The following is a 12,585-nucleotide window of genomic DNA, read 5'->3' as shown; positions in this document are numbered from 1 at the left end:
AGCTGGTAATACTGCAGGATTCCAACTCTAGATATAATTAAAAAACCATCCTTTACCTGGGTTTTTGGCTTCTCTCCATAGAGAGAGGTCAACATATAAATTTAACCTTAACAAGAGCGCTCCTCTATATACAGTAGGAGAGAGCGCTCCTCTATATACAGTAGGAGAGAGAGCGCTCCTCTATATACAGTAGAAGAGAGAGCGCTCCTCTATATACAGTAGGAGAGAGAGCGCTCCTCTATATACAGTAGGAGAGAGCGCTCCTCTATATACAGTAGGAGAGAGAGCGCTCCTCTATATACAGTAGGAGAGAGAGCGCTTCTCTATATACAGTAGAAGAGAGAGCTCTATATACAGTAGGAGAGAGAGCGCTCCTCTATATACAGTAGGAGAGAGAGCGCTCCTCTATATACAGTAGGAGAGAGCGCTCCTCTATATACAGTAGGAGAGAGAGCGCTCCTCTATATACAGTAGGAGAGAGCGCTCTATATACAGTAGGAGAGAGCGCTCCTCTATATACAGTAGGAGAGAGAGCGCTCCTCTATATACAGTAGGAGAGAGAGCGCCCCTCTATATACAGAAGATCTGAGGATGTTCTAGATTGCGTCATTACTCCGTAGCCTCTATATAGTAGAAGTGAGGATGTTCTAGATTGTGTCATTACTCCGTAGCCTCTATGGACAGTAGAAGTGAGGATGTTCTAGATTGCGTCATTACTCCGTAGCCTCTATGTACAGTAGAAGTGAGGATGTTCTAGATGCCTCCAGTAACGATTCATGTTAAGGAGTAAACACAGAATCTGCTTTTCACTGATTTATTTGATGATTTTGCAGGTTTCCAGACACCCCCTCCAGACTCTAGTATGACCTAGAACCTGGTGACGGCACCTGCCTAGATGAGGTAATAGGCTGTAGTGAATCTATAGTAGAGTCTCCAGATCTTGGACTGTAATGATAGGTCTATATGTTCTAGGTTGTCACTCCTCCCAGCTCCATGGCGGCGGGGGAGGGGCTCATCATCATCATCATCATCTCCAGGATCTTGCAGATTACGTAGTCTTCACATTTGCACTCTTCCCTATGAGGACCGGCTTCACAGTTTAGAGAAGTGGATGAGGTTTCGGTTGATTTCAGAAACGTTGCGGCACCCTGCAGAGCAGAAGGGAGGGGTAAGTATGGACGGCTTTATACCTGGAGTCCAGAACCCAGCATTCTAGATAATCTGCTTACTCTGCATGAGGTTAGATCTGTTAGCAGATTAGTTACCTATTATCCCACGGCAGATATCAAGGTTCAGAGCCTGGAGCATGGACGCTGCCAGACGCCAATTCCCTGACTAGCTGATGCCAGATTATCAGGATGCTACTACATTCTCTAATTCTATTACACACAGAGATAGAAGGAGCCGAGAACGGATGGGGCTTCGGAGCAGTGGGATTACACTACCACCTATATTGTATCCACATAGAAAGTCAATCCCGCTTTTATTATGGAATCGATCTGAGGATGTTCTAGATTACTCCGCAGCCTCTATATACAGTAGACCTGAGGATGTTCTAGATCATGTCATTACTCCGAATCCTCTATATACAGTAGACCTGAGGATGTTCTAGATTCAGTCGTTACTCCATATCCTCTATATACAGTAAATCTGAGGATGTTCTAGATTGTCATAGCTCCATAGCCTCTATTTACAGTAGATCTAAGGATGTTCTAGATTTGGTCATTACTCTGTAGCCTCTATATACAGTAGACCTGAGGATGTTCTAGATTGTGTCATTACTCCCTAGCCTGAGGATGTCCTAGATTCATTCATTACTCCGGAGCCTCTATATTCAGTAAATCTGAGGATATTGTAGACCAGGGGTGTCAAACTCAGGCCCTTCAGCTGTTGCAAAAGTAAAATTCCCATCATGCCTGGACAGCCAAAGCGTTCGCTCTCCAGGAATTATGGGAATTGTAGTTGTCTAACAGCTGGAGGGCCTGAGTTTGACGTGTGTTCTAGACTTATTTCTCTGTAGCCTCTATATACAATAGAAGTGAGAACGTTCTGGATTCATTCAGTGCTCTGGAGTCTCTATATACAGTAGAAGTGAGCATGTTCTGGATTCAGTCAGTGCTCCGTAGTCTCTATATACAGTAGAAGTGAGGGTGTTCTGGATTCAGTCAGTACTCCGTAGCCTCTATATACAGTAGAAGTGAGGGTGTTCTGGATTCAGTCAGTACTCCGTAGCCTCTATATACATAAGTGAGCATGTTCTGGATTCAGTCAGTGCTCCGTAGTCTCTATATACATAAGTGAGCATGTTCTGGATTCAGTCAGTGCTCCGTAGTCTCTATATACATAAGTGAGCATGTTCTGGATTCAGTCAGTGCTCCGTAGTCTCTATATACATAAGTGAGGATGTTCTGGATTCAGTCAGTGCTCCGTAGTCTCTATATACATAAGTGAGGATGTTCTGGATTCAGTCAGTGCTCCGTAGTCTCTATATACATAAGTGAGCATGTTCTGGATTCAGTCAGTGCTCCGTAGTCTCTATATACATAAGTGAGGATGTTCTGGATTCAGTCAGTGCTCCGTAGTCTCTATATACATAAGTGAGGATGTTCTGGATTCAGTCAGTGCTCCGTAGCCTCTATATACAATAGAAGTGAGAATGTTCTGGATTCAGTCAGTGCTGTGCGGCGAGGTAGGACCTGGAGGCGCTGTGCGGAGAGGTAGGGCCTGGAGGCGCTGTGCGGCGAGGTAGGGCCTGGAGGCGCTGTGCGGCGAGGTAGGGCCTGGAGGCGCTGTGTGCGGCGAGGTAGGGCCTGGAGGCGCTGTGCGGCGAGGTAGGGCCTGGAGGCGCTGTGCGGCGAGGTAGGGCCTGGAGGCGCTGTGCGGCGAGGTAGGGCCTGGAGGCGCTGTGCGGCCCTGTGTGGTTAGATTGTACACTCCCAGGGCCCCCGGGTAACAGTCTCACCAGAGAGCGCCATGGACAGACGGAATTCATCAGTCAGGATCTGCAGCACCCCGCGGACGCCTTCTTCTCCCTGTGACACAGAGGGGTGTAATGAGCGTGGCAGTGACTGTCCCCCAATATCCCAGCCGCCATGTTCTCTTACCTTGTATGCCAGTCCCCACACAATGGGGCGTCCAATAAACACGCACTTTGCTCCCAGGGCCAACGCCTTCAGGACGTCGCTCCCCGTCCGGATCCCCCCGTCTATATAGACCTCGATCCGTCCCTGCACCGTGTCCACTATCTCAGACAGGGCGTCAATCTGCAGGGTGACAGGCAGGAGCAGGCGATTACCTACCGGACGTTATATAGGGGGCGTGGTCTGTTATTACAGCACAATCAGGACCTGCCGTATATAGACTGTAGGAAACGGCAGAGCTGCGGTGTACAGCATAATGGGGCGGAGCTGCAGTGTACAGCATAATGGGGTGGAGCTGCAGTGTACAGCATAATGGGGCGGAGCTGCGGTGTACGACACGGTGGGGGTGGAGCTGCGGTGTACGGCACGGTGGGTGCGGAGCTGCGGTGTACGGCATAATGGGACAGAGCTGCGGTGTACGTCATAATGGGGCAGAGCTGCGGTGTACGGCACGGTGGGGGTGGAGCTGCGGTGTACGGCAAGGTGGGTGCGGAGCTGCAGTGTACAGCATAATGGGGCGGAGCTGCGGTGTACGGCACGGTGGGGGTGGAGCTGCCGTGTACGGCAAGGCGGGTGCGGAGCTGCAGTGTATGGCATAATGGGGCGGAGCTGCGGTGGACGGCATAATGGGGCAGAGCTGCGGCGTACAGCACGGTGGGGGCTGAGCTGCGGTGTAGGGCACGGTGGGGATGGAGCTGCGGTGTAGGGCACGGTGGGGATGGAGCTGCGGTGTAGGGCACGGTGGGGATGGAGCTGCGGTGTAGGGCACGGTGGGGATGGAGCTGCCGTGTAGGGCACGGTGGGGGCTGAGCTGCGGTGTAGGGCACGGTGGGGATGGAGCTGCGGTGTAGGGCACGGTGGGGATGGAGCTGCCGTGTAGGGCACGGTGGGGGCTGAGCTGCGGTGTAGGGCACGGTGGGGATGGAGCTGCGGTGTAGGGCACGGTGGGGATGGAGCTGCGGTGTAGGGCACGGTGGGGATGGAGCTGCGGTGTAGGGCACGGTGGGGGCGGAGCTGCCGTGTAGGGCACGGTGGGGGCGGAGCTGCCGTGTAGGGCACGGTGGGGGCGGAGCTGCCGTGTAGGGCACGGTGGGGGCGGAGCTGCCGTGTAGGGCACGGTGGGGGCGGAGCTGCCGTGTAGGGCACGGTGGGGGCGGAGCTGCCGTGTAGGGCACGGTGGGGGCGGAGCTGCCGTGTAGGGCACGGTGGGGGCGGAGCTGCCGTGTAGGGCACGGTGGGGGCGGAGCTGCCGTGTAGGGCACGGTGGGGGCGGAGCTGCCGTGTAGGGCACGGTGGGGGCGGAGCTGCCGTGTAGGGCACGGTGGGGGCGGAGCTGCGGTGTAGGGCACGGTGGGGGCGGAGCTGCGGTGTAGGGCACGGTGGGGGCGGAGCTGCGGTGTAGGGCACGGTGGGGGCGGAGCTGCGGTGTAGGGCACGGTGGGGGCGGAGCTGCGGTGTAGGGCACGGTGGGGGCGGAGCTGCGGTGTAGGGCACGGTGGGGGCGGAGCTGCGGTGTAGGGCACGGTGGGGCAGAGCTGCAGAGTACGCCATGGTGGGGGCGGAGCTGTGGCATACGTCACGGAGGGGTAGTAGTATTATCACACCGTGGCCAGTTCCCCGTCCAGCTGGCGGCCGCCGTGGTTGGACACGATGATCCCCTGGACGCCATGCTCCACCGCCAGCTCCGCGTCCTCCTTGGTCAGGATTCCCTTGATGATGATTGGCAGCCGGGTCAGACTCCTCAGCCAATAAATATCCTTCCAGCTGATGGACGGGTCCAGCGTATTGGCCGGGACCCCATAATTATCGGGGCCACACTGCTCCTATAGAGACAGCGAGAGACCGGAGTTTATAAAGGCTCACACCAGACACCGGAGATTATAGTATCTCACACCGGACACCGGAGATTATAGTATCTCACACCAGACACCGGAGATTATAGTATCTCACACCAGACACCGGAGACTATAGTATCTCACACCGGACACCGGAGATTATAGTATCTCACACCGGACACCGGAGATTATAGTATCTCACACCAGACACCGGAGATTATAGTATCTCACACCAGACACCGGAGATTATAGTATCTCACACCAGACACCGGAGATTATAGTATCTCACACCGGACACCGGAGATTATAGTATCTCACACCGGACACCGGAGATTATAGTATCTCACACCAGACACCGGAGATTATAGTATCTCACACCGGACACCGGAGACTATAGTATCTCACACCGGACACCGGAGATTATAGTATCTCACACCGGACACCGGAGATTATAGTATCTCACACCGGACACTGGATGTTATAACAACTCACACCAGGTACCGGATATTATAACGACTCACACCGGATATTATAATATAAGTCAGCATATAATGTTCTGTGTCTTTTCTCACCTCGAAAACTCCCTCAAAGTTCTTGACCTTCAGGTGGGGGGGGAGACGGAAGTTATTACGGATGTCGCTCCTTCTCTTGCCGGTGTACGGGACGTCCACAGTGAGGACCAGCGCCTTGAAGCCCAACGCCTCCACCCGCTGCACCAGCTGCTCAGACAGCCGGCGGTCCCGATATACATAGAGCTGGAACCAGCGGAAACCATCCGGGGCGGCCGAGACTATCTCCTCAACAGAGCAGGTGGAGTAAGTGCTCGCAACGTAGCAGAGATTGAGAGACTCCGCCGCTAAGAGACACAGCGTATATATAATCAGACAGGACAACACATGTACCCATACACCATGCTACCAGCAGGGAGCACGCTGCTATAACCTGGGTATATACTGTGTATAATTATATATGTACAGCTGGTATAACCTGGGTATATACTGTATATAATTATATATGTACAGCTGGTATAACCCGGGTATCTCCTGTATATAATTATATATGTACAGCTGGTATAACCTGGGGATCTCCTGTATATAATTATATATGTACAGCTGGTATAACCTGGGTATATACTGTATATAATTATATAGGTACAGCTGGTATAATCTGGGTATATACTGTATATAATTATATATGTACAGCTGGTATAACCTGGGTATACACTGAATATAATTATATATGTACAGCTGGTGTAACCTGGGTATCTCCTGTATATAATTATATATGTACAGCTGGTATAACCTGGGTATCTCCTGTATATTATTATATATGTACAGCTGGTATAACCTGGGTATCTCCTGTATATAATTATATATGTACAGCTGGTATAACCTGGGGTTCTCCTGTATATAATGATATATGTACAGCTGGTATAACCTGGGTATCTCCTGTATATTATTATATATGTACAGCTGGTATAACCTGGGTATATATTGTATATAATTATATATGTACAGCTGGTATAACCTGGATATATACTGTATATAGTTATATATGTACAGCTGGTATACACTGGTGATCTCCAGTATATTATTATATATGTACAGCTGGTATAACCTGGGTATCTCCTGTATAGTATTATATATGTACAGCTGGTATAACCTGGGTATCTCCTGTATATTATTATATATGTACAGCTGGTATAACCTGGTTGTATACTGTATATAATTATATATGTACAGCTGGTATAACCTGTGTATATACTGTATATAATTATATATGTACAGCTGGTATAACCTGGGTATCTCCTGTATATTATTATATATGTACAGCTGGTATACACTGGTGATCTCCTGTCTATATCTATGGACAGCTGGGGATCTCTGGTATATAGTGATATATACGGTAGAGGTTATTATAACGGCCGGTACATTATAAGGCTCCCCTCACCTCGGGCGGTGCTCCTCTCACCGTCGGGCCAGGCCAGGCAGTGGAAGGCTGTGGGGGCGATGCCGATGGGACAGCTGATCTCGGTCCCTAGGACGGTGGTCCTGGTGTCTGTTATGGAGACATCTCGCAGCATGCGGGGCCTCAGGCGTATCCTGTGGGGTATATAATATCAGCCTCACATCCCCCATCATTACCCAGCATGCACTCCGCTTATAATCCCCAGCAGTCACCTCTTGAAGGCCAGCAGGTTATCGTCCCGGGTGCAGCAGTCGTCCGCGCCGGCAGCGTAATACTCCCAGGTGGCTTTCGGTAAATGATCTTTGGCGTAAGCTTCAAAGTCCGACAGGCAAATGAGGGACATTGCGGCATCCCCCTGCCCCGACCTGCCGAGATAGAGGGGAAGCATCATCAAACAGCGCCACCCTGCAGGCCATCACCTGTAATTACACCCTAAGGGCAAAGACTATGAGACATCAGGCCACAGAGTGTATGTGGTGGGTACACAGTAACATGAGGAGGGACCCCGCACAGAACAACATGAGGAGGGACCCCGCACAGAACAACATGAGGAGGGACCCCGCACAGAACAACATAAGGAGGGACCCCGCACAGAACAACATGAGGAGGGACCCCGCACAGAACAACATAAGGAGGGACCCCGCACAGAACATAAGGAGGGACCCCGCACAGAACAACATAAGGAGGGACCCCACACAGAACATAAGGAGGGACCCCGCACAGAACAACATAAGGAGGGACCCCGCACAGAACAACATAAGGAGGGACCCCGCACAGAACAACATGAGGATGGACCCCACACAGAACATAAGGAGGGACCCCGCACATAACATAAGGAGGGACCCCGCACAGAACAACATAAGGAGGGACCCCGCACAGAACAACATAAGGAGGGACCCCGCACAGAACAACATAAGGAGGGACCCCGCACAGAATAACATAAGGAGGGACCCCGCACAGAACAACATAAGGAGGGACCCCACACAGAACAACATAAGGAGGGACCCCACACAGAATAACATAAGGAGGGACCCCGCACAGAACAACATAAGGAGGGACCCCGCACAATAAAGAAAGGCATAACATCAACATTACATATAAACCAGAGTGCAAACTACACCAACACCCGAGTACCCTCCAGCCCAGCAATACTATACTAACACCGAGTACCCTCCAGCCCAGCAATACTATACTAACACCCGAGTACCCTCCAGCCCAGCAATACTATACTAACACCGAGTACCCTCCAGCCCAGCAATACTATACTAACACCGAGTACTCTCCAGCCCAGCAATACTATACTAACACCGAGTACCCTCCAGCCCAGCAATACTATACTAACACCGAGTACCCTCCAGCCCAGCAATACTATACTAACACCGAGTACCCTCCAGCCCAGCAATACTATACTAACACCGAGTACCCTCCAGCCCAGCAATACTATACTAACACCCGAGTACCCTCCAGCCCAGCAATACTATACTAACACCCGAGTACCCTCCAGCCCAGCAATACTATACTAACAGCGAGTACCCTCCAGCCCAGCAATACTATACTAACACCGAGTACCCTCCAGCCCAGCAATACTATACTAACACCGAGTACCCTCCAGCCCAGCAATACTATACTAACACCGAGTACCCTCCAGCCCAGCAATACTATACTAACACCGAGTACCCTCCAGCCCAGCAATACTATACTAACACCTAGTACCCTCCAGCCCAGCAATACTATACTAACACCGAGTACTCTCCAGCCCAGCAATACTATACTAACACCGAGTACTCTCCAGCCCAGCAATACTATACTAACACCCGAGTACCCTCCAGCCCAGCAATACTATACTAACAGCGAGTACCCTCCAGCCCAGCAATACTATACTAACACCCGAGTACCCTCCAGCCCAGCAATACTATACTAACAGCGAGTACCCTCCAGCCCAGCAATACTATACTAACACCGAGTACCCTCCAGCCCAGCAATACTATACTAACAGCGAGTACCCTCCAGCCCAGCAATACTATACTAACACCCGAGTACCCTCCAGCCCAGCAATACTATACTAACACCGAGTACCCTCCAGCCCAGCAATACTATACTAACACCGAGTACCCTCCAGCCCAGCAATACTATACTAACACCGAGTACTCTCCAGCCCAGCAATACTATACTAACACCGAGTACCCTCCAGCCCAGCAATACTATACTAACACCGAGTACCCTCCAGCCCAGCAATACTATACTAACACCGAGTACCCTCCAGCCCAGCAATACTATACTAACACCGAGTACCCTCCAGCCCAGCAATACTATACTAACACCCGAGTACCCTCCAGCCCAGCAATACTATACTAACACCGAGTACCCTCCAGCCCAGCAATACTATACTAACACTGAGTACCCTCCAGCCCAGCAATACTATACTAACACCGAGTACCCTCCAGCCCAGCAATACTATACTAACAGCGAGTACCCTCCAGCCCAGCAATACTATACTAACACCGAGTACTCTCCAGCCCAGCAATACTATACTAACACCGAGTACCCTCCAGCCCAGCAATACTATACTAACACTGAGTACCCTCCAGCCCAGCAATACTATACTAACACCGAGTACCCTCCAGCCCAGCAATACTATACTAACACCCGAGTACCCTCCAGCCCAGCAATACTATACTAACAGCGAGTACCCTCCAGCCCAGCAATACTATACTAACACCCGAGTACCCTCCAGCCCAGCAATACTATACTAACAGCGAGTACTCTCCAGCCCAGCAATACTATACTAACACCGAGTACCCTCCAGCCCAGCAATACTATACTAACAGCGAGTACCCTCCAGCCCAGCAATACTATACTAACACCCGAGTACCCTCCAGCCCAGCAATACTATACTAACACCGAGTACCCTCCAGCCCAGCAATACTATACTAACACCGAGTACCCTCCAGCCCAGCAATACTATACTAACACCGAGTACCCTCCAGCCCAGCAATACTATACTAACACCGAGTACCCTCCAGCCCAGCAATACTATACTAACAGCGAGTACCCTCCAGCCCAGCGATACTATACTAACAGCGAGTACCCTCCAGCCCAGCAATACTATACTAACAGCGAGTACCCTCCAGCCCAGCAATACTATACTAACACCGAGTACCCTCCAGCCCAGCAATACTATACTAACACCGAGTACCCTCCAGCCCAGCAATACTATACTAACACCGAGTACCCTCCAGCCCAGCAATACTATACTAACACCGAGTACCCTCCAGCCCAGCAATACTATACTAACAGCGAGTACCCTCCAGCCCAGCAATACTATACTAACACCGAGTACTCTCCAGCCCAGCAATACTATACTAACACCGAGTACCCTCCAGCCCAGCAATACTATACTAACACTGAGTACCCTCCAGCCCAGCAATACTATACTAACACCCGAGTACTCTCCAGCCCAGCAATACTATACTAACACCGAGTACCCTCCAGCCCAGCAATACTATACTAACACTGAGTACCCTCCAGCCCAGCAATACTATACTAACACCGAGTACCCTCCAGCCCAGCAATACTATACTAACACAAATCCATTCCATCCCCTGTTACACCCCCTCTGTACATGGGCCAGGTCCATAAGTGCAGGCCCTAATACACCAAAAGATGTCGGACAGATTATCTTACAGATTTTTTCAGCCAAAGCCAGGAGTGGATTTGAAAAGAGAAGAAATCTCAATCTTATCTTTACGACCTGTTCTCTGTTTAACCCCTTAGGGACCAAGCCTATTTTGCCTTTTCAAAAAGCCTTTTTCAAAATCTGACCTGTCTCACTTTATGCGCTTATAGCTCAGTGATGCTTTAACATATGCCAGCAATTCTAATTGTTTTTTTGTAACATATGGTACTTAATATTCGTGGCAAAATTTAGTCACTGTCTTGTGTGTTTTTTGTGAAAAACATAAAAATATCATGAAAAATTTGCACTTGACAAACTTTGAAATTCTCTGCTTCTAAAAAAAGAAAGTTGTATGACATAAATTAGTTACTAGATCACATTACCGATATGTCCTCTTTATTCTGGCCTAATTTCATAAACATATTTTACTTTTCTTGGGTGTTACGGGGCTTAGAAATGTATCAGCAAATTATCAATTTTTCATGAAATTTCCAAAACTAATTTTTTTAAGGAACCAGTTCTTTTTTTAGGTGTGTTTAGGAGGCTTGTATACTTGAAACCCTCATAAATGACCCCATTTTGGAAACTACACACCCTAAGGAATTAATCTAGGGGTATAATGAGCATTTTAACCCTACAGGGGCTGGAGGAAAGTATTCACAATTAGGTCAGAGAAAAATGGAAAATAGAAATTTTCAAATATGTCTGTTCAGATTAAAGTATCTCATTTTCACAAGCAACAGGAGAGAAAAAGCACCCCAACATTTGTAACGCAGGTTCTCCTGAGTATAATGGTACCCCATATGGGGAGGTAAACCACTGTATGGGCACACAGCCGGGCTCAGAAGGGAAGGAGCGCCAATTAGCATTTGCAGTGCAGATTTTGCTGTACAAGTTTTCAGGCGCCAGGTGCGTTTGCAGAGCCCCTGTAGTGTCCGCAGAGTGAAACCCCCCCATAAGTCACCCCATTTTGGAAAGGGCACCCCTGAAAGAAGTCATCTTAGGGTGCAGTGAGGATTTTGACCCCACAGGTATTAGAGGAAAGGATTCAAAATTAGACAGTAAAAATGAAAGAAAAAAAAAATTATTTTTTCAATAATATGTATGTTTAGTTTGAAATTTCTCAATTTCACGGGAAACAGGAGAGAAAATGCACCCCAAAATTTGTAAAGCAGGTTCTCATATGTGGGCATAAACCACTGTATGGGCACGCAGCAGGGCTCAGAAGGGAAGGAGCATCATTTTGCTGGTGCAAAACCGCAGCTAGAATAGCGCAGGTGCTAGAAAATAATTTTTTAAAATGAGATTACAGGTAATCTGGGGTGGTGACGGGCAACCTGGGAGTGTTTACTTGCTATCTGGGGCAGTGATGGGCAATTTGGGGTGGTACGAGCAGTCTGTGGCAATCTGGGGTGGTTATGGGCTATCTAGGGGTGTTTACTGGAAATCTGGGGGTGGTAACGGACAATCTGGGGGTGTTTACCGGCTATCTAGGGGTGTTTACTGGCTATCTGGGGATGTTTACTGGAAATCTGGGGTGGTAACGGACAATCTGGGGGTGTTTACCGGCTATCTAGGGGTGTTTACTGGCTATCTGGGGATGTTTACTGGAAATCTGGGGGTGGTAACGGACAATCTGGGGATGTTTACTGGCAATCTGGGGGTGTTTACTGGCAATCTAGGGGAGGAGTGACAGGCAATCTGGGGGAGGAGTGACAGGCAATCTGGGGTGGGTACGGGCAATCTGTGGCAATCTGTAGTGGTTATGGGCAGCCTGTGGCAATCTGGGGTGGTTACAGGTAATCTGGGGTGGTTACAGGCAATCTGGGGTGGTTACGGGTAATCTGAGCGGTTACAGGTAAACTGGAGTGGTTATGAATGATCTGGGGTGGTTACAGGTAATGTGGGGTGGTTACAGGTAATTTGGAGTGGTTACAGGTAATCTGGGGTGGTTACAGGTAATGCG

General features: G+C 49.7%; 1 protein-coding gene across 2 annotated transcripts in view; it reads right to left on the bottom strand.

Annotated features, from left to right (window-relative positions):
* Positions 1-798: 798 nt before the first annotated feature.
* HAO2 (hydroxyacid oxidase 2) overlaps positions 799-12,585 on the bottom strand; it is a 37,487-nt gene continuing 25,700 nt past the window's right edge. For both annotated transcript variants that reach the window (XM_069944717.1, XM_069944716.1), the window contains exons 2-8: positions 7,156-7,308; positions 6,926-7,077; positions 5,548-5,831; positions 4,745-4,963; positions 3,105-3,263; positions 2,963-3,032; positions 799-1,148 (exon numbers count right to left, since the gene is read on the bottom strand). In XM_069944717.1, coding sequence (XP_069800818.1) covers positions 1,093-1,148; positions 2,963-3,032; positions 3,105-3,263; positions 4,745-4,963; positions 5,548-5,831; positions 6,926-7,077; positions 7,156-7,286 — 1,071 coding nt within the window. In that variant the 5' untranslated portion in view covers positions 7,287-7,308 and the 3' untranslated portion in view covers positions 799-1,092. The remainder of the gene's footprint in view (positions 1,149-2,962; positions 3,033-3,104; positions 3,264-4,744; positions 4,964-5,547; positions 5,832-6,925; positions 7,078-7,155; positions 7,309-12,585) is intronic.

Source organism: Dendropsophus ebraccatus, chromosome 11 (genome assembly GCF_027789765.1).
Source record: "Dendropsophus ebraccatus isolate aDenEbr1 chromosome 11, aDenEbr1.pat, whole genome shotgun sequence".
Taxonomy (NCBI): Eukaryota; Metazoa; Chordata; class Amphibia; order Anura; family Hylidae; genus Dendropsophus; species Dendropsophus ebraccatus.
This window is presented reverse-complemented; position numbering and strand designations above follow the sequence as displayed.